General features: G+C 48.6%; 7 protein-coding genes across 7 annotated transcripts; 4 read left to right on the top strand and 3 right to left on the bottom strand.

The window, feature by feature from the left end:
* Positions 1 to 816: 816 nt before the first annotated feature.
* N7509_012128 (M18 family aminopeptidase) lies at positions 817 to 2,376 on the top strand (the record flags this gene model as incomplete). Its single annotated transcript, XM_056636765.1, has 1 exon — positions 817 to 2,376. The coding sequence occupies one exon, from the start codon at positions 817 to 819 to the stop codon at positions 2,374 to 2,376; it is 1,560 nt and encodes a 519-aa protein (XP_056482795.1).
* A 378-nt stretch (positions 2,377 to 2,754) lies between these two features.
* N7509_012129 (uncharacterized protein) lies at positions 2,755 to 4,130 on the bottom strand (the record flags this gene model as incomplete). Its single annotated transcript, XM_056636766.1, has 5 exons — positions 2,755 to 3,149; positions 3,208 to 3,275; positions 3,337 to 3,710; positions 3,767 to 3,871; positions 3,927 to 4,130. The coding sequence occupies 5 exons, from the start codon at positions 4,128 to 4,130 to the stop codon at positions 2,755 to 2,757; spliced, it is 1,146 nt and encodes a 381-aa protein (XP_056482796.1).
* A 4,781-nt stretch (positions 4,131 to 8,911) lies between these two features.
* Positions 8,912 to 10,248, top strand: N7509_012130 (rRNA-binding endoribonuclease; the record flags this gene model as incomplete). Its single annotated transcript, XM_056636767.1, has 2 exons — positions 8,912 to 9,682; positions 9,733 to 10,248. The coding sequence occupies 2 exons, from the start codon at positions 8,912 to 8,914 to the stop codon at positions 10,246 to 10,248; spliced, it is 1,287 nt and encodes a 428-aa protein (XP_056482797.1).
* A 334-nt stretch (positions 10,249 to 10,582) lies between these two features.
* Positions 10,583 to 10,992, bottom strand: N7509_012131 (H/ACA ribonucleoprotein complex subunit NOP10; the record flags this gene model as incomplete). The annotated part of the gene is made up of 3 exons (XM_056636768.1): positions 10,583 to 10,697; positions 10,775 to 10,887; positions 10,981 to 10,992. 3 exons carry the CDS (start codon positions 10,990 to 10,992, stop codon positions 10,583 to 10,585), a joined length of 240 nt encoding a protein of 79 aa, XP_056482798.1.
* A 658-nt stretch (positions 10,993 to 11,650) lies between these two features.
* Positions 11,651 to 13,051, top strand: sen2 (tRNA splicing endonuclease subunit SEN2; the record flags this gene model as incomplete). Its single annotated transcript, XM_056636769.1, has 1 exon — positions 11,651 to 13,051. One exon carries the CDS (start codon positions 11,651 to 11,653, stop codon positions 13,049 to 13,051), a length of 1,401 nt encoding a protein of 466 aa, XP_056482799.1.
* Positions 13,052 to 13,523: 472 nt separating this feature from the next.
* Positions 13,524 to 17,982, top strand: N7509_012133 (chromatin-binding protein RAD9; the record flags this gene model as incomplete). Its single annotated transcript, XM_056636770.1, has 6 exons — positions 13,524 to 13,580; positions 13,645 to 13,986; positions 14,009 to 14,612; positions 14,645 to 16,503; positions 16,625 to 17,812; positions 17,833 to 17,982. The coding sequence occupies 6 exons, from the start codon at positions 13,524 to 13,526 to the stop codon at positions 17,980 to 17,982; spliced, it is 4,200 nt and encodes a 1,399-aa protein (XP_056482800.1).
* A 146-nt stretch (positions 17,983 to 18,128) lies between these two features.
* N7509_012134 (FAD-binding oxidoreductase) lies at positions 18,129 to 19,584 on the bottom strand (the record flags this gene model as incomplete). The annotated part of the gene is made up of 4 exons (XM_056636771.1): positions 18,129 to 18,400; positions 18,465 to 18,673; positions 18,729 to 19,423; positions 19,483 to 19,584. 4 exons carry the CDS (start codon positions 19,582 to 19,584, stop codon positions 18,129 to 18,131), a joined length of 1,278 nt encoding a protein of 425 aa, XP_056482801.1.
* Between the last annotated feature and the right edge of the window lie 1,951 nt (positions 19,585 to 21,535).

The following is a 21,535-nucleotide window of genomic DNA, read 5'->3' on the forward strand; positions in this document are numbered from 1 at the left end:
AGAAGCCGGTCCATATGTAGTTAGGTAAAGCTTCGGTCAACAGGTTTTTTTTAGGAATTACTGAAAGAAAGCTTGGTCAAATGATGCGGAGTAGAGTTGTGCATGGATATGATATTATCCAGATTAATTTGCGTTCCGCAGAGATTGTACTACTAGATCGCAAAGAGAAGGCAAATATTTCCCCGGGCCTCGATTTAAGTTCTGCAGGAAACCAAAAGTTGCGTACGTGCGGTGATGATTGAAGATTGGTTGGGGGTTTGCTCCAGGTTTGTGACTACCGGTTGAATGATGCAGGATACCAGTTAGGCAAATCACGAGTCGATCTTGCTGTGGCTGGAGTAAAACGCCAACCAAAGGTCAATAATATGAGATCAAAGATATCGAGATGAAAAGCAGCTTGGTAGATTAACAAGTTATGAGTCGACCGTACAGTTATCGTTCGCCAAATAGTATCACCGATTGGCACTGCGTGTTCCATTATAGTACCCGGTATTGCAGAGGAGAATTCAAATCTCAGTACTCCATACTTTGAAAAGCTTCTCGGTCGATGGTAATGTGAGGTTCATCAAAAGCAAATACAGTGATTAGTTGCCAAGTGGGCTGGGTTGTGGTTGTGATGGACAAAAGCGGCAGATCGGCAGGATCACGCGATAAGCCCAGGTACGTCAGGTACCGTACGTAAGGTACGCAAAGGGAATGCCCAGCCTCCCCCCCGATCGGCTCCGCTGCTCCAACTTCCCCTCATGACTCCTCCATTCTCCATCTCCACACCTTCTCCTCCACCCATCTCAACCCATTCTCCCAATATCTATCACCATGACTCGTCGACACGGTTCTGCTCTCGATCGTCCTTGGGCCTCGCATATCCATGCCCAGCTTCCCGAGGATGCTACTATCCCCAAAGCGAGAGATCCCCCAGCCCCAACTCCAACTCCAGCTTCAGCTCCCGTCTCGACCGATAGCCCCGTCCGACCTGAGGACTACTCGAAGCCTTACTGCGAGTTCATGACCTCCAACCCGACCATCTTCCACGCTGTCAAGTCCTTCTCCGACCAACTCGAGCAACACGGCTACAAATACCTTTCTGAACGTGCGGTGTGGAACTCGGAGCTCAAGCGGGGCGGCAAGTTCTACACCAGCCGCAATGGCAGCTCCTTGATCGCTTTCAATATTGGCACAGAGTACGAGAGTGGGAATGGAGTGGCCATTGTGGCAGGCCATGTGGATGCCCTGACGGCGAAGCTGAAGCCCGTGTCCAAGCTCCCTACAAAGGCTGGTTTCCTGCAACTCGGCGTTGCTCCCTATGCCGGCGCCCTCAGCTCAACATGGTGGGACCGTGATCTTGGTATCGGTGGTCGCGTTATTGTCCGCGACCCCGAGACTGGAAAGGTTGAAAGCAAGCTGGTCAAGCTCGACTGGCCCATCGCCCGTATCCCCACTCTAGCTCCTCATTTCGGAGCACCTGCGAACGGCCCATTTAATGAGGAGACCCAGATGGTCCCAATCGTTGGAATCGATAACTCGGATCTCTTCGAGAAGTCGGCTACAACTGAGGCTAGTGATATCCCAGCTGGAAGCTTTGCGTCTACCCAGCCCGAGAAGCTGGTCAAGATCATCTCCAAGGAGATTGGCGTGACAGACTACAGCTCTATTATTGAATGGGAACTGGAGCTCTTTGACACTCAGCCTGCCCAGCTTGGTGGATTGGAGAAGGACCTGATCTTCGCTGGTCGCATTGACGATAAGCTCTGCTGCTACGCTGCCCAAGAAGCCCTCATCGCTTCCAGTGACAGCACTTCGCCCGGTACAGTGAAGATGGTTGGCATGTTTGACGACGAGGAGATTGGCAGCTTGCTCCGCCAAGGAGCTCGCTCAAATTTCATGAGCAGTGTGATCGATAGAATTACAGAGGGCTTTGCCAAGGACAACTACGGACCCAACCTTCTTTCGCAAACTGTCGCCAACAGCTTCCTGGTTTCATCGGATGTCATTCACGCCGTCAACCCCAACTTCCTGAATGTATATTTGGAGAACCACTCCCCTCGTCTTAATGTCGGTATTGCCGTCTCGGCCGATTCCAACGGCCACATGACTACAGACAGTGTTAGCTCCGGCATTCTGAAGACCATCGCATCTCGCTGTGGCTCGACCCTGCAGGTCTTCCAAATCCGGAACGATTCGCGCAGTGGTGGCACCATTGGCCCCATGACCAGTGCCCAGATTGGTATGCGCGCGATTGACTGCGGTATCCCGCAGCTCAGCATGCATAGTATTCGTGCTACGACCGGAAGCCTGGACCCTGGTCTTGGCGTTAAGCTGTTTAAGGGTTTCTTCGATTACTTCGAGGAAGTTGACAAGGACTTCGCTGATTTTTAGTCGGGTATATTTTTTAAGATGATTTGATTTGAGGCGTAGATCTAGATACAAGATACACATGATTGCTAGAAGTATAAGAACTTTTTTTTCGGCTTATTGATGTATCCTTTCCTTTGTGTTTTTCAACATAATTGTATATTCGTTTCAACATGTATTCTAGAAGTAGGTAAACTAAAATAGTACTAAAAAATATGAGAAGAGGCTAACAAGGAACTTGCCAGTGAAAGTACTGGTTGAGAGCATGCATGATCATCACCAGGCCGAAAAGAGCGAATAAACGGGTGGGTAAGCCCAAAATTTGAATGTTAATAACCCGTCGGAGTAAGGCATCATGAAGACGATTAAATGGTATAGACTTGGCGTTGTAGCGTGATGGAATTATTTCAAAGGAATTGACTCGATGGATGGTGTTTGTTGGTGGCGGAGCTCCGAAAGCTCGTTGATAACAGATGGATCAATCACCTGGAGCTTGTCGTCCTTGGCTCCCACGGCTTCTCCATACTTCAACCCTCCACTAGGGCCGAACGACAAAACACGCTCTGGATCGCCCGATCCGTACTCAGGGTCTTCGACGGGTGCACCGATAGTCGACTGATCGTTCCAGGTGCCGCGGCGAGTTGTCGACTGGCCTGTGCCGTAGCGGTTTCCACTGAGGGTTGAGATCAAGCCAGGGATGATTTTGGAAATGAGTGGTTTTAGAGTCGGAAGACAAGCGCAGATGATACCGGTATTGCACTCTATGGCGGACCAAGATGCGGCGCCCACATTATCATCTAGTAATATGGTTAGTCGGCCACTTGATTTTCGTTTGGAGAAGGGACTGCTGCCTACAGGTAGGATCCAGGGAATCGGATATCTTTTTGAGACTGACGAGACGAACGATGCTCGTGATGCACACGCTGGACAATCTCTGTTAGCAATTCATTCGATGCTTCGAAAGTCACGTATGAAAATACTCACAATCCACCCAGGGCAAACATCAGCATCAATGCGATTTTTTGCCTCCTAGGAACATCAATCGATGCCAGGGCAGGGATCGGGATAATAAGAATTGCTATATCAGTGGTGATATGCATGGCAGCATTGGAGAACCACAATGCAGGTTTGTTCAAGCAGAACCCCTCGATAGTAGGATCCCAGAATTTAGCAACTGGAATACAATTCAAAAATGCACTGATCACAGCCCAGGTACCATAGAGAGCCAAAATTGTTATCATGATCCAGCAGATAAGACGCATGCGCTTTGTGGGGAATACTCGGAAATATTGCATGAGGATCGAGGCTTTCGCGCAGAGGACGGCGGCATTATAGAAGGGAATAGTGAGCCAGAATGCCTGATGGAGAGCAATTAGAATTGAGGCTTGAAAGTTTTGAGAATAATGTCTCCCACCTTTAACTGTCTCACGAGAATATGAGGAGGGATATCCTTGAGATGCATTCCCATCCCGCTGGTAGCCTCGACAATGTCGAGTCCCATGAAGACGAACGAGTTGACCTTAAGGACGCTTTTAGCGGATGTTTGACGTTTTTAGAATTTAGAATAATCATACCAATGCGATGATCACCATCCAGTCATTGGCTTCTAAGGTTCGCAAGAACTTGAGTCTGGTATAGATTCGAATCCCCACGAAAGCTGTAGCCAATGATGTGAATACAACGCTTACCACCAAGCCTTGAGTTCCCCGTGAAGACAGGTAGATATCACCACCAACATCCCGCTTGAAAATGCCATCGTCAAGGCCAATGATATCCATCGTCGATGGAAACCAAAGAGCAGTTTCTCAATTTGTATGTTTGATGCGATCCCAATCAGTTGGGGTGTGCGAAGAGGTCTTGTAAATCCCAATGAAGACCAATGATTTGGTTGCAATGGATTTTGGACGAGCGGGGTGACGAAGGTGGTATGTTAAGCGAGCGTTAAGAGGGCGCAAATTCAAACCCCGGGGAAAGGAGGGAAAGGAGGGGAGTGCTGAGGATCTTTCCTTTCATATAACGCACACTATTCAATCTCGTCTTCCAATGTGACAAGAACAGCGGGTCCAGGCCAATAAACAATACAACCAAATGCAAAGGCACAGTGACGGTTGGGGTCTAAATCCGCTAGTCTCGTCTCCCTGGGTGAAGGAGGAGCGCAGAGATATCCCTGCTTAATTTATCGATGTCTATCTGGAACGATTGCCCCAGATGCAAGAAAGGGACTCGGATCGAAGGAGGGCAAGGTGCATCATCTGCGCAAGGGGCTGCATACAACGAATTAGAGCTTTAATTTGCCCCAGTGGTAGTTAATACTTGCGTAAATCCCACAAAAGAAACTTCTGTTCGCTTGAGACACCTTTCCTTTACTATTCTGTGGAATGCGCCATGTCTTCGCTTTTTCTATTGCGACTTGGCCCATTTCTCTGTAGATAATACCCCAATGAGCTGATCTCTACATCGGGAACGTATATAAATCTACTGCCAAGCACAGCTAACCTTTGATCTATATCCGGAGACAATTGAATGTGAAAGCTGAACAGAATGCTCATCCCTTTTCCATCTTCATTAAAACAGAATGAGATTTCAGACCATCAGCGTGATCAGTCCTGCGCGCATGTACACCGGATACTCGGTCCGATGTATCGATTAGATCCCACTGCGGCTCCCGGACGGAGATCTGCGGATTCGAAACTTAAGCAGAGCCCGAAGGCGTACGGACGAAAGTTGTACTCCGATGTTTTCTTGAAAGGGTTAATGTGCAAAGATCATGTGAATTTCTGCATTGCCATCTTCAAATCGACAAGATACATCGATCCAATCCTGATTTTGGACTAAAGTAACACCAAAGAAGCATTCGCGATTTCTCCTGCCAGTCATCAAAATGAAAACCGGCTTCTTCGATTTGCTTTATCGAGTCCCATTGAATAGGAGGGTCTCTAGCTTTTACATCATCGAGGTCGACAAGCCATCTGGACATCTCCATTGGTCGCTCGAATCGCATGGTGACGTTAAGCAATGTAGCTAGCATCGGCCCGCAAATTTAGCCTTATTAGAGGCCCGTTCCTACATATTTTGGCAGGGTGGCCACACTGCATGAGGTTTCGGAAAACGGAGAAGAATAGCGGATGTCAAATGGGCGCGAGGCCCGAGAAGCAGCTATCCGATCTATCACAAAAAGCGCAGATCACTAGCGATCGACACGCCTTCAGCTCGCATCTTCGTTCTTCATACCTCTTGGTGCTACCGGAGAGATCACAACGCGGGGAAGATTTTATTGTGGCATTAACTTTTTTCAATTCCAGACAATATGAATTGGAGCTGTCGGTGGTGGGATTAACGACAAACATATTTGCATCCCTTAGGTCAATTATAGGATAGCTTCTGTCTTGAAAGTTAGGGCGCTCGTTAAGCTCAGGGGCATTGAACCTTCAGTGTAAGGGGCGACCCAATTTCCGCGTTTCCATTCAATAATAGAATTCTCCGTGTCATTCAATTTCAATTTAGGGTCGGGCCTCGGAGACAGCCGATTGGAACGAACAATGTTAGAAAAGCGTGGGGATTGGCATTCTGGTCATTCGACTCTGTTCTAGGTTAAGGAGATTTTACAAGGAGAAATATCGGTGCTTGACACTGATCACAGGCCTCAAAGGTTCGCAGGCCTGGTCGTCCGTGATCGTAGCCCCATCTCTTATTCTATCACAAGACACCTTGTCAAGCCGCATTTTCTGCTAAGAACGGGTTACTTTGAAGCGGAGCCCCAGGGTAACTTACCGAAAAAGTCACTAGCCAGCCTCAGCAATAGTGTCTCATACCGAAAACTCCAATTGAGAGTGTCCAGATCGTGTCTAATTCCAAATTTAATCAGAGCACTATAGTTCCGTGGTTGAATCTTTCTAGTTAGCAATCTCAGTACCTACCTGCTACCTACTAACTAGTTCCCAAGGTTAGTAGGCGTGGTACCTAATCAAATCCGTCATATATCCATCACCTTATCTTCTCCCGCGTTCTTCTGAACCGATCCACAACCATTGTCTTGACCATAACCTTCATCATCACTGCCATTATCTCTAACATTTTGGTACTTGAAGGTGTACAACCGCTGGCTTACAATTACCATGAAGCCTCATATACTACCTGGGCTCCCTCTGGAGTTATTACTGCAAATATATGGTTTACTTCCACCTGTCGATCTCGTTTGCCTTTGCCTCTGCAATCATCAACTCCATGCGCTCTTCCAGGCATATCCTCGATTGCGTCCTCTCAGATCTGACAAGTTTTCAATCTTAGCCCGAATGGAAGAAGATCTCCCATAATACTTTGCGTGTGATATTTGTAATATCCTACACCTGTACGATGGATCTGAGAGCTTTGGGCTTAGTGGTTAGCTAAAGACAAAACTTGCCGGCTTCCTTGTGATAGGAAAGGGTATGACTGGCGAGCAGAGCAATATCAAGGTTCATCGATTAGTATGAGAACACATTTTGTATACTCTCATTCAAGGAATCGCATCTCCTTCCTCCAAATTAAGCTTGCAATGAGAAGGTTCTGGTATGGTCTACATGCTGGCATCAGCACTGAATCTTTATCATTCACACAAGTCCGCCACTACTCCCATCCTTGGCAAGATCAAAAATGTCGATTGATCTATCCATACATTATATAACACTATTTTCGATCGAGGCACGATGATGTCCTAGCCCCCTTGGAGTTTATATACGGATGCAGGATATAATACTTTTCAGAATATGGGAAGATTCGAAGATTGATTCAACATCAAATCCTTTTCGGTACTTTGAAATCTGCAGACACACCTCACTCAAAGGCAGAGCCTCTGATCTAGACGATATGTATGATGGAAAACAAGCCTTCGTCTTTTACATCTGTCATAAATGCTATACAGTTTCTTTGATCGAAATCTGCATGCTTGATTCAAGTTGCAAAATTGCCCTCGTCATGACAAGGTGGGTTAACCTCGGCCCTGGCCTTGACAGAGAGGATCCTCGATGGAAAGTTCACACATGTCATACTTCCACTCAATCCTTCCCGAAATGGATTGATAACTCCCTTATGACTCGAAGTCCTCTAAAGTGTTTCGAAAATATGGGATCTCTGTCATTTGAAGATTTGCGGTCTCCCAATATGTCCTATCTTCATGGTGATCAATACAAAAAAGGCAGGCCTTTTGTTCAAGGTGGCTCATTTATTTGGCACATCTCATACAAAGAACCGCTGAAGAACTTGAAATGGGAAAATATATCCACTATTGATAATTTCTACAGCATTTTGTATACTACTTTGTCGATGGGCTTAGTGCTTGCCTTTTTGCTTGCGTTCATTAAGGACGTATTTATCGATTGCTAGGCTACGATTAGGTTCATAATACTTCTTGTAGCAGTGTTTTATTATCTGGCGGGTTTTATTGTAGTCATAATGATATCGATAATGCTATTCCCACGAAGAGCATATGGATGTGGAATGACGAACCCCAATACGCTACTTCGTATGCATCTCTATGCGACCTAGCAAGCCGGATGACATGGTATTTCAACATATGACATATCACATTTAGCCACACAACTTTGCAGCTATCCGATGCAGATTGACCGGAATACCAACCTTGTATCCCCTTGCAGATGGATTGGCAATACTTTGTTGCGATTGAGGCCTAGGAATGCAGGCTCTCCCGTGTAACTCGTATTTGGCGGTTATTAACATGCGCCCTGAAGGGTTTGCAGGAGACGCGTGGGAAAGGTTAACAGGGACGGTTAGAACTGAAATACAGTCCGGGGTGTCTTGTGTTTGGAACCTAACTTGATCCGTTTCTACTAACCTTGGAAGCTTGGAAGCATGAAAAAAGTCCGAGTATTTGTCTATTATATTGACAAAAAGTAAACCCTGACTGTCATTACAGTAACTTGGCACAAAGGGATACTGTTGTGTACAAAGTGCCCTTGGAAAGAAAATTCTCGACTTTAGGTCACCTTCCAAGGAACATTCAGGTCTGGTCGGTATTGCAACCGTATAGTCTTGGAAAAACCTCACCTGTCCAGACAATGGCAGCTGCATGTAATCGCACTATGGAGTTGAGTCGGTGTGACGATATTACATTCTGCTTCTATGGTTAGTCCTGTCACCCACGAGAATTCTAAGTGTGAAATTGCATCTTGCATCACGACATGAAGTATATGCAGTGCATACAGAGCCTACTGCAACTTGATCACCTGCTCTCAGTGAGCTCATGTAGACCTGAGCTATGGAATGAACGGTTGATTCAGTGACCTGCTTGACATGAAAATAAGAAGAAACGCCAGTTTTCCCCTGCATCATTCCAACCAAGATCGACTTGTCCAAGTGAATAGTAGTAGTAATGCCCAATGCCCAATGGAATGGCGGGGCATAGGGTGACGATAAGATAAAGAACCGCGCACAGGCCAACATCCGAGAAATTTCCTTTCTGCACCACCTTGTGAGAAACCCACGAACTTGAAAGTCCCTCCTTTTCGCTAGTTGAAATTCACCTGCGAAATACCCCTTGCGTGATTCTCAGACCGAGATCAAAATGGCGGAATCCGCGTCATCGCCGCCCAAGTCCATCCACACAATCGTGTTGGACGCCGGCCCCATCATCAAAAATTCCCCGCCGCTTTCTACCCTGCTCGCTCAATGCGATGAGATTATCACCACCCCCGCTGTGGTGAGCGAGATTCGCGATCCCGACGCCCGCGCCCGTATCGAAACTCTCTACCTTCCTTTCCTCAAGCAGCGCACCCCGAACCCGAACAGTTTCAACATTGTTAGCGAATTCGCAAGGAAGACTGGTGACCGATCTGTGCTGAGCCGAAACGATATTGAAGTTCTCGCGCTCGCCTACGAGATTGAGTGTGAGCGCAATGGAGGCGACTGGCGCTTGCGTAGCGTTCCCGGCCAGAAGCGCGTGAATGGTGCGCCACCTGCACCTGTGAAGGAGGAAGAACCCAAGTCGGAGGAGGAGGAGGAGGAGCCCAAGGACGATGCTGAGTCCAAGGATGTGGAGGCAATCACCGAGGGCGTCCAAGAGGCTACTCTTGCAGAGAACGCCGAAGTCACAAACCCCGAAGAGACCGGTGCAGTTAATGAAAACCCCGTCGAGATCGAGGAGAACGGAGTGGAAGAGGATGAAGAGGATGTTGACCTCGACACAAACGAGGATGATGCCGCGGACTCGGATGGCGGAGAATGGATCACACCCACCAATTACAAGAAGCGGCTGGCCCGCGACGATGGCAGTGGTGTGACAGCCGGTAGTGAGGTTAAGGTCATGCAGGTCGCAACTATGACTACTGATTTTGCGGTAAGTGTATACACCTTCATTTGCAAGTGCACCCTCTAATTTGGATACAGTGCCAAAACGTCCTCCTACAGATGAACCTCAACCTTCTGTCGACTACCACTCTTCAGAGAATCCAGCATCTGAGAACCTTTATCAAGCGCTGCCACGGCTGCTTCCTTACCACCAAGGATATGAGCAAGCAGTTTTGCCCTCGCTGTGGTAAAGATACTTTGACCCGTGTCTCTTGCACAACCACCGCCAACGGCCAGTTCACCATGCATCTGAAGAAGAACATGCAGTGGAACAACCGTGGTAATGTGTACAGTATTCCCAAGCCCACTGCAGGAACTGCCAATGGCAAATGGAAGGGAGGCGCTGGAAAGGGTGGATGGGGCAGAGACCTTGTCCTTGCCGAGGATCAGAAGGAGTTTACTCGGGCGAACGCTGAGGAGGAGCGTCGCCAACGCCGCCAGCATGACCTCATGGACGAGGACTACCTCCCCGGTATTTTGACTGGCGAGCGCAACAGACAAGGTGGACGCACCAAGGTTGGTGCTGGCCGGAACGTCAACTCGCGCAAGCGCTGAATGCCATGAACGATATTTGCATTACGTATTACATGGGCTGGAGTTTGGGATATATGCACAACAAAAAGTCATTGGAACTTCTGCCACGATGCGATCTACGGTAGTTCTTTGCACATACTAGATAGCAGTTATATAGAGGGCCAGGAATGGAAAATTCTCAATATGTTTTCGATTGGTATTCAATATGAGACTCAATCCGTAGATCTTGTAAAAATCCAAAGCAATGCGATTCAGTCGTCCGCAGACCGAAGAAATAACACCGTGCGCCGAATCGGACCGATACCGTTCAGTCCATCCCTCCAAACAGTCAAGTTTTTAAGCTAAGCCTAGAAGCTTAGTTCTCTGTGACGGACGTTAGTAGCTGGCGCACAGAACGGGACGAGGAGATGACGATACCAGGCTGCTGAGTGAGGAGAAGGTTGTAGCGCTTCTTCAGGGTGACACGGTGACTAAAAACCAATGATGTTAGTTCTGCATCCAATTTCTCTTGTTGCATCGAGGTGCCTGGAGAGGAGAAGTCACATACCGAGAGTACTTGTCATCGGGGGAGAAACGGGCGGGGTGGGCAGACTTGGAGACCTTGCCGTCAACAACCTTCTTCAAGGTGTAGACGCGCTTGCCATCGGGACCGAGGGTGTACTTGAGACGCAGTTAGTGAGATGTTCAGAGTGTCGTGTGATTATGATGGTCGATTCGGAAACTGAGATCGATGGGGGTTCGGTAACGACATACCATAAGATGCATTCTGGCGAAGGAAAAATGTTAGTATGACCATATCAGACCACAATCAGATATCAAGGAACAGGCAATATGCACTTACTTGGCGGGATGTGGTGTTCTGCTGTTCGAGGAGTGCGGCGTAGACGGTGCGGAGGAACTTTGGATTTTTTTTTGACGCCGAACACACGGACCACCTGCTTAGTCACCCACCCGCGCTTAAAACAGCCAAAAAGTTTTCCTCCAGCAGAGACCTTCCTTCTCATCCTCTGAGTCAATCTCATAGTCAAACAGACTCGTTGATATTTTCCTCCAGGAAATTGGATCATTTTATGATGATGATCTATTGAACATACTGACTTACATTGGATGCCAATTCAGAGAACACATTGATATTCACCATTCTTATCAGGTAAGCTTGAATCCCAGCTCAATGGAGCTATTCATTTCTTTTCCTTGCTCCCCTCCCCCCATCTTCAGTGATGACAAAATATCCCAAGCCTAGGCAGGTGGCACTTTGATTTCTAGCTGCCTGTCAATGATTTGCTTATTTTGACTACTACGGTATCTGAGAAGATTACCCAACTCACAATTGGTTTCACACACATGCTTCGTGGAAGATTGTTGCTAACTCAACTTCTCCACCTAGGGCTCTTTCAATTCATCCAGTAACAGCTATTTGAATATGGCCGATGCCAATGCCACCAGCGTGGCCCAAACGAGCCCCGAGGCCGACCCTGCACGAGTGAATCCTCGTCCGGCCCGGGCACCTCGTCCTCCTAGACCCAATTACAGACTCATTCATCGCTTTCCTCTCCCAGTCAATGCACATCCCGTTCCACCTGTAATTCCTCATAACCCCCTCTCCATCCTTAGTGCTGCCCTCTCGTACCTTTCCTTCCTTATCTCTCGCCCTAGCCAAGAAATCCACTCTGCATACTTCGACCCAGCGACTTCCTCCATCCATGTGACGGACGAGAAGGCGATCCGGGCGCTATGGGAGATGGGCTTTTTCGGCAAAGGAAGCCTGAGCCGAAGTGAGCCTAGCTGGCTGGAGCGTGAGAAGAAGCGGAGAGGCTTGCTCGGTGGAAACACCAGTGAGGAGGCTACCAGGAGGCGCAGGGAGGAACGGCGTGCATTGAAGCTTGAACGAGCACGGTCAGAGAAACTCCTCATCGACGAACGTCTCAAGTTAGAGGCAGCTGCGAGGGAGTCTGGTTCTACGGCTCCATCGCTCGGCGACTCGGTAGATGATACAGTGACTACAATCGAGAAGTTCTCCGTCAAGAAGGCGATGGAAGCCAAGTATCAAGAATCAAGACTGCGCCGGTCTCAAAATGGAACCTCAGTGCCACCTGCAGATACTCCCGAGTCGTCACAAAGCAAATCAGTTCGCTTTTCGTCCGTCGTCGAACAAAAAGAAGCAACATCAACATCCACTGCCCGGCTCCAGGGTTCCAGCTTGGCAGATGCAGATGAACTTGATATTGAAGACATTCTCGAGAACCAGGAGCATCTTCAAATATCCAATGAAGAAGCCTTCTTCCTCGTCTACGGACTAGGCGTCCTTCGTGTCTTTGATCGTGAACAAAACACCGTCATCCCAACCTCGAATCTCCTCCCTCTCCTCCGCCGCAATTCCTACTTCCCTCCCCACGCCGAAGCCTCCGAACTCAATCCTGATGATCCCTTTATGCTGTCATATGTTGTCTACCACCACTTTCGATCACTCGGGTGGGTAGTGCGGTCCGGTGTTAAATTCGGAACCGACTATCTACTTTACAACCGCGGTCCTGTTTTCTCCCACGCCGAGTTCGCCCTCATAATCATCCCATCTTACAATGACCCGTACTGGTCAGAGACTGAGGAACGCAGAGAATATGTGACAAGTAAACAGTCCCGCAGCTGGTGGTGGCTGCACTGTGTGAACCGGGTTCAAGCGCAGGTGAAAAAGAGCTTGGTGATCTGCTACGTCGAAGTACCCCCACCAACAGGTCCCTCTGAAGATATCGCGGCCTTGCTGGGACAATATCAGGTTCGGGAGTTCCTCCTCCGACGATGGATTCCCAACCGCACGCGTGACTAGAGAGAGCATGGGTTTTTTCCCCCTCAAGGGCACCAACGAAATCGGTGTCGCCTAGTACAATCCTGTACGAGATAGGGCTTCAGATACCCGCTCAGTACTGGTATTTTCTTGCAAATCAAGCAATATACCCCTGACTGGTCGACATATGACCAATACAATGATTAATGAGATTATTTGCGAATGCTCGTAGACAATAAATGATTTTAAATTTTAGCTGTAAACAATGAAAGTGAGGGACCATCCAAGTCTTTCATAACTTGATCAAAGCCATACATGGAGACGCTAGTCTGCAACAGGCAAGATTACATGTCCACGTGACTGACGCGAAGACATCGCGTTCTGCCATGGACGAAATTCACCTAGACTCGGTTCATCCTCCAGTCTGTGCCCAAAGGCGGCGATCATGAAAGACGACACACTTCTCAACGAGAGAAATCAATAGACCTGTGCACTATTCGACGCTATACGGATTATGGAGACGCAGGACAGTATCGACATCGCGAAACTTCAACGCGACGCGTTGGGACTAGTACATGTATGTAATGTCCTGCAGTTGTTCGAGATTCCCATTGGACTAACCTCGGTCTTTTCAGGAGCACGAACCATCGCAGCCATTTTCTTCTGGCCTGGCGGGAATGGACAGAACTTCACCAAATAACTCCTCTCATCTCGTCCATTCTGACATTCCTTCTCATGGTGACGCACCGCCGACCGACCCCGAGTTGTCTGCATCTCGCTCATCGAACACACCCAAATCGCCTCTGAAACACCAATTCAGCCTCCCTGCCACGATAAAACATGCGAAAGCCTCAATGAGTCCCCACACCAGCGCAGCTACATCACAAAACACACAGCCTGTCGGCGGACCCCAGCTCGAAAAAAATGGACTCTGTAGAGGGAGACCCCGGGGATACCCAAGTTGTCTCACAATCCGTGTACGATAGCATCATTCGACAGAATGGGGAATCGGTATACGGAGATTTTCTACAGAACGGTGCCGATAATGCAACACTCATGACCCTGCACGAGGGTGATAGTGGCCATCTCGATATCCTCGCCGAATTTAATACTTTACGCCACGAAAGAAACCAGTCTCCAACGAATGATGATGAAAGCGTTTACGGCCAAAGTCCCTCCTCCCCGATCGCTGACCACAGCCTTCAACCTGAATTCTTCCCCGAATCACAACGATTCTTGACGACGACCCCAGCAACCGGAATAAAGAACAAGAACCAAACGCCTGGCACATCACAAACCCCGAGCGCCTCGAGAAACCCGTTATTGGCTGATCTTGGATCGAGTGGCGGTCTTTTGATGGGCCTCAGTCAAGCTTTCAAGAACACCCAAGCTCCCTCCTCCCCCCTGGTCCACGGCCTTCAATCCGAATTAGCATCAGATCGACCTTCACCCAATGTTCCCATACAGCAACGTATACATAACCCAATCTCCTCGCCACTAGTGAACTTCCGCGGAAACTTTGCACGAGAATCTTCCGAACCGAACCTCAACTACATATCCTTGAAGGAATCACAACACAACCGCGACAAATCGCTGGGGAGAGGTTGACACGATCGGAAGAAAACCTACACTCAGGGGATCACATCGATCAGGATTTCTACAAAGAACCTTCATTTGTGGAGGCTTCGAGGCGCAAACGGGAGATTGACGAGGAGACTGCTGTACAATTTGCAGCCTTGAATACGCCTAGTCGACCTCGGAGTGATGCCGGTGCATCCTCCCCGGCCACCTCTATTCACATCCACGAGGATGATGCAATTGGGATGCACGGAGCCGGAAGCGAAGAGGAAACGGAACAAGAAGAAGATGCAGGGCCCCAAGTACCCCAATCCCAAGAGCCCCCTTCTACTTCCATGGAGGAGGATAAAGAAAATTACATTGCTCCTCATGAGCCTGCAGTTGCTACAAGCAATGCACACGACCGTTTATCCCAAGCCCTTGGGATAGAAGGAAGCCAATCGGCGGCAGATCATGCCGATGATACTGTGCATCAAGACTTGAGTGGCGACGTGAATGATTCTGATAATCAGCTCGTCGCCAGGTCTTCACAAATTATGGTTAAAGATTCTCAGCAAACACCGCAGGGATCGCCGAGGCAGGAAAATGCACCATCTGGTCTTCCGCCAGTGCCGGAGGATATGGAAATTGATACAGAAATACACGTGGCCCGGACTTCCCCTGCTGGCCAGGGCCTAGAGTCGCCGTCTCTTGACTCGCGTCCGGGAACGAGGCATTCTCAGATCCCGGGCCGCAATTCTCAACAGCAGAGTCCTCGTTCATCACATCACAATGAAGTGGAAGGCACAGAACATCAGCAGACCAACGGAGACCAACCCGAATCCTCCCACGATCAATCTCAACCCATTTCACATGGAGCACTCCTCCGGCGGACTGAATCGTATCCAGGAGAAAAGTCTTCCTCGCTGCCCTCGCAGATCAAAGAAACACCAACCCACCTGCGGCCATCAGTCAGCGATATCTCTCAAATGACAAAAGTTCCCAATACTAGCCCTGATCGTCAGGAATCTAATAGATGGGATGGCGAATGCAATGAGAACAATGAGGACGACGATCTTCCACCCATGTTTCCAGTGGGAAGCTCCGCCCGTTTCAGCCAACAACGACCATCTCAAATACGTGCCCAGTCTTCCCCAATCAAGTGCAAGCCATCAATATTGTCAAGTCCGAGTGGACGACAGCGCAGAAGATTGATGGACATTGCATCAGATACCTCCCCGCAGGTTCACGGCAAAGACAAAGTGGTTGAAATCGATATGAGTTTCTTCACGAACGATCCGGATTTCAACGCTCTAATTCAAGGATCTCCGACGCGCCCGAGAAAAAGACGCCGCGGAAATCTAGGTCGCTCCTTCGACACGTCTGAGATAACACTTCCTGCAACTCCAGCCGCAGAGCTTCCACAAACAATCACCCCAATCCAAGAGATATCTAGTCCTGTGAAAACTCAATCATCGGCGGAGACCCAAATTCCTGCGGCTACAGCTCGTCGACAGCCCGGTCCATCTCGACGTGTGGATGCAAATGTATGGGAGATTGAGAGCTCGCCTCAGCAGATCATCCCTCGAAGATCTAAATCCAGACGCATGGAAATGTTCTCGTCTCGACACCGTCCGCAATTACAGAAGAACCCACAGCCCCGGTCAGAACCCTCGGCAGAACCCCCTGCACAGGGCTTGTTGCAACCTTCAGAGGCCAAGCGCGTGAAGCAGTCTGAGGGCCAATCAGAAAGTCAACCCAAGAGCCAGTCTGCGAGCCAGCTCGAAAATAAGCCACGTCCAAAACCATATGTCGTTATTCGAAAGCCCATCTCAGCTCCATCGTCTGAACTAACCGAGCTTGATATTGACTCTGAATATCTTCTCTCGTCAGACCCTCGTCAGGCGAGCGCACCACTTTCGCCAAAGCCAGCAGCAGTTGGTTTTGATGAGCGTCATATCGCCCCTTGTCAAATCATTTCTTTATGGCCGGATAGAAAGCCAGCCTACTACCCAGGAACTTGCTTAGGGGACGCCTCTTGGTCCTTCGGCGGCCAAGTATTCCGTCAAACTCGAGGATAGTCTTCCGATCGAAGTGAACATGAATGCTGTGAAAAGACTCGAACTTCGGATTGGAGATGCAGTCAAAGTTGAAATGCCGGGTATTCCAAGGGTCACGCACATAGTCCGTGGGCTCGAGGATAAACTCACCAAGGAGGAATTGACCGAAGCTGCGGGAAGAGGTGAATATCCTATAACTGATATATTTGGCTACTCGACTGTTGTTCTGGGGCCAAAGAATCGCGAAAGCCTCCCCGCTGGCTATCTGAACAAAAACACGAATGTAATCAGAGTTCCAATCGCCCGAATTTATCTCGACAAAACGCTGTGGCATCGTCTCAAAGACCGGGACTATACATACCAACATGAAACCGCGCCTCCTCAACAGTCCTTACCCCAAACTCCTGTGAAATCTTCCTTGCCTGCATCACCGAGTGCCAGATTCTCGCGTAACACCCAGGGAGTTGGTCTGTTTTCCAACATGGCGTTTGCGGCTTCTTACAAAGATGATGAGGCCTCAAAGAATAACATCCTGCGTCTGATCCAAGAGAATGGTGGATCAATTTTACGCAGTGGGTTCACTGAACTATTTGAGTCGTCATCCGTTCAGCGTACCTCGACATCCCCTACAAAAGGACACCACAAGGAGGGAAGTACCTTCCTTTCTGGACTTAATCTTACGGACCCGGCCCAAAATATCGGATTTACCTGTCTGATCGCAAACACACATTCGCGTCGTGAAAAATTCATGCAAGCTTTGGCGCTCAATATTCCTTGTCTTTCTGGGCGCTGGGTCGAGGACTGTGTGACCCAAGGCTGTATACTTGACTGGGGCATATATTTACTGCCTGCCGGAGAATCAATGTATCTCGATGGTGCGACGAAGTCGAGAATGCTCATTCCAACCCCGCCATCCAAAGCACGTCTCACCCAGACAATTTCCGCAAGACCAAAACTACTTGATGGGAAGTCTGTGTTGATTGTCATGGGTCGTGGCAAGACCGAGGAAAAGCGAGAGGCCTACGTTTTCCTCACCTTCGCCCTGGGTGCTTCTCGGGTGGAACGTGTTCCTGATGTCGAGGCCGCGCGCTCGGTCCTGGAATCTGAATTCGATTCTGGTCTTCCTTGCAGCTGGGACTTCGTGTTTGCTGATGACGCGGACCGTGATGCTGCCAGAACCATGCTAGTCCCTCGCCCATGTCCCAGAGGGTGCAAGGCAAGAAGCGAAAGAAGTCTGCCGCCTTCGCCATGGTTCCCTCTGATATGGATAGCTCTGATACAAGTTACACACCAAGAGTCGTTGGCGCGGAGTTTGTCTGCCAAAGTCTGATTCTGGGACAATTGTACGACGAGTGAACTTGTTTTTCTTTTCTGTTTTACTAAATACCAATCTCAATGATCATGTTCAATTATCTATATCATTTCTGTTCATCCATATCTGGCTAGTACCATGGAGTCCGAGTTTGCTTCTATGGACGCATTGTAGTATATCGGCACGATATTCAAAGTCCAAGCTTGAAACCGCCCCAATTGAGTCTAGAGAATACACCTTCCGGATCATAGGATGACCTGATCTCTCTCATCCGAGCAACATTTTCTTTGGGGAACCCAGCAAATGGGTCCTGCCACTCGCCAGCATCACCCATATAGACAAATTCCGACGCGATGCCTTTTTCCACATTGATGGCATGGAGGTTCTCAGCAAGCTGCCTCGACCAAGCCTCGATGCGAAGGTCGTCTTGAGCCAGGGCCCAGCCAGTGCTAAATTGCCATACTATAGAAGTATTTATTAGCTTGAGTTGCTTAAATGAAGTACCAGAATAGTGCTTATAACTTACAGATATGGGGCGTGTCTTCTAAGCCCCACACATTCCCGACTCCATTGGTGAGTGCAACGCGAGCAGCCGGGGCAGAAGCAACATTGGTCACGAATGTTGGGTAGAGGCCTTGAACATCAGCAATCTGATCAACGGCGTCTTTCCACGCCTTATAAATTGAAACAAGAACTTCCGCATCCGGCTTCATTGTCTTGTGAGAGAACATGACTCTGTGTATATGATCAGCATACTTATTTCTATACAAGGGTGTCTAATTCTGCCCACCTGAACATCTGCTTAGGAGAGTCAAGATCAGTTGCCCACTGCTTCATAGTTGTGACATTATTGATTCGTGTGGTGGCAGGAATAGCAGAGAAATTGGCGAATTGAGAGGGGGGCCTGCTGATGCCCTCTTGGACACCAAGAAGCGAAGCAGATGAAACCTTGGTTGTAGCATTATACTGTACGCTAGCAACCATTCCCGCAGCAATAGGATCTTTCTCATCCAAAAGAGCCATATTACACACTGCGTTCAGAAAATCGGGGATGCCACTCTCATTGTAGACCTGGATTGTCGTGCTGACCTTGGGCATATCGTAGGTTCGTAGAGTGAACTTTGTCACAAGACCATAATTGTTGGCGCCGCCTTTCAGCGCCCAGAATAGATCCTTGTGGGAAGACTTTGTTGCGGTAACCTGGGTTCCGTTGCCGAGAACAACGTCGTAGCTCACAACGTTATCCATGGCATATCCGTATTTGTTATTGAAATAGTGGAATCCGCCAATGAGACTGAGTCCAGGAACACCAATTGTCTTGAGGCGACCACCGATTGCAACGCGGCCGTGAGGTTCAAGAGCCGAATAGACATCGTACCATGTGAGGCCAGGCCCAACCTCAACCGTATCCTTCTTAACTTGAATATCATTCAACTTCTCGAGAGCCACGAGAACGCCGCCATCAATATTGTTCGATCCTGGATACTAGGCGGGTGTTAGCAGTTGCATTTTATCTGCCCAGGTTGGTCAGAGACTTGACTTACATTCATATGGCCACCTCCCCGAACAGCAAACTGGGCGTTGCACGAATTGAACAACGACATGGCTTTGGAGACCTCATCTGCCGATGCGGGCAAAATACGCATGCCGGAGATAGATCGGCTCTAATATCCCAGAATTTGTCCGCTGCCTGTGTAGTGTAGCTTGCGTTATTGGGGAAAATAACACCGTCGAATGTCTGAGACAGTCGTTTACAGGCACAACTTGCACCCTTTTGCGGTGTAACAACATCAGTCAGGGAATTGGAACTTGCAGTTGCAAGTCCCAAGAGGCTCAATCTGAGAAACAGTTTCATTCTCGGGTGTAGATCAGAATAGTGTGAGAGGGAATTGGAGATACTTTTATGTTCTATCTAGGAACGAGATCCATTTGGCTTCTTATAAACATTTGTATGATATAGGAGCTGCCTGGCCTGGCTTGGACCTTGGACGTAGTTTCTTGGTTTGCTGATCATTGCTTGAAATTGTAACTTCGTCCGAATTCTCGGGTCCCCGTATTGACAGCCCCTGGAACCGCCGTCGTTGTCCTGCAATGGTCCAAGCAGCGCCGGAGAGGTAAAAGCCGAGAATTAGTGGCACATTTATTGAAACTTGGCTGCCTTCTAGAAACGCAGGTTTGGTCCACCTTGGTCTATTTATTACCATGGAAATTACAGCCTCCGTGAGGCTATGTTTGACTAAATCCTCAGCTTAAAACGCAGTAAACTATATGCGGAGAGGATCCAGTGGAGCAATCTGATCCTAACCCGAGTACGAACCCGAACCCGAACCCGCAATCTTGGCCCTATGGGATCCATGGTGATCACGACGATCTTGCTCAGGTTCGTTTCACTGAAAGGAAAATCCGCTATTTTGTCCCAATTAAATTTTTAGGGTGAACCAATCGCCGGAAAAGTCGGTGCACACGTGAATTTAAGGATATTTATGAAGAAAGCCCCGCCTAGCCCAAGATGTACGAGTATACCTCCGACACACCTATCATATTTTTTAGCCTCGTGCTTACTATAATCAACTTTGACCCCTTGCAAGGAGAGAAGACTATCTATATCCAAGCTCGTCCCGGGCACGCTTTCCCTGTCTTGTATAGGATTGTTTATGTACTACTACTAGTAGTACTAGTAGTATTTACAACGGGAAGGTGTCTAGGTAAACATTTCCTTTCTCTTTCATTCTTCATCCTTCAACGTGAACACCTCCACTCGGGCTCTCGATGAGAAATGCTGTCAATGCTTCGAATGCCAGGGAAAGAAGAGTAATCCAAGGACGAACGACCGAAATTACACATGTCAATTGGCCCTACCTCTTCCAAGCGAGACTTACGAACCCAGTCACGACTCAATTAGAGGCATCTGCCCCGATTTCTCTCCGACCAGCCATCCCACCGAACACCGTTTCGTGAAGGTACAACAGCCGCTTGAGGATACAACCCTGAGCAGATACACCACCATGAAAACTTCTGTTGCCTTCAGCCATAGAGAAACTCCGAGAAATGCAGAAATTAAGATCATGTGCTGTTGCATTACCGGCTGCGACTGCGAGATGGGGACTGAGAACACACCAAAACGATCAAAGACAGCTCTTCTGGCACTTATGTCCATTAATGAACGTGCCTACCATGCAGTTCAATCAATTGCGGTCATCTATAAAGTCAGAGTACAAGAATCATCTGAATCATCGATGAACGAATATCGCGTCGCACAGTGCATGCCTGTGGAGTCCACACATCCCAGCTATCCGATATGATCAACACTCGGTCACTGAAATTGGCGTCGGCTCCGGTAGACAAGGATGAACATGGAGAAGAGAGCCGCACGAATTGCAACAGCACAGTCCAAAAGGATCGCAAATCTGGAAGCGCAGCTTGCACAGGAGAAGCAATGGTTAGAGAAGCTAATCGCCCAAATTCAAAACCTGGGAGTGTTAGTCCCGCAGCGGCTTTCTCAGCCTGTGGTGATGACCGCGCCTACGGTCCCTACATCAATCTCTTGTCCGTTCAACTCCTTCGTACCAATTTCAAGTCCTTGCCACTACGGTCCTC

The sequence above is a fragment of the Penicillium cosmopolitanum genome (genome assembly GCF_028827165.1).
Source record: "Penicillium cosmopolitanum strain IBT 29677 chromosome Unknown utg000011l:1.0-3548175.0:1.0-3550911.0, whole genome shotgun sequence".
Lineage (NCBI taxonomy): Eukaryota > Fungi > Ascomycota > Eurotiomycetes > Eurotiales > Aspergillaceae > Penicillium > Penicillium cosmopolitanum.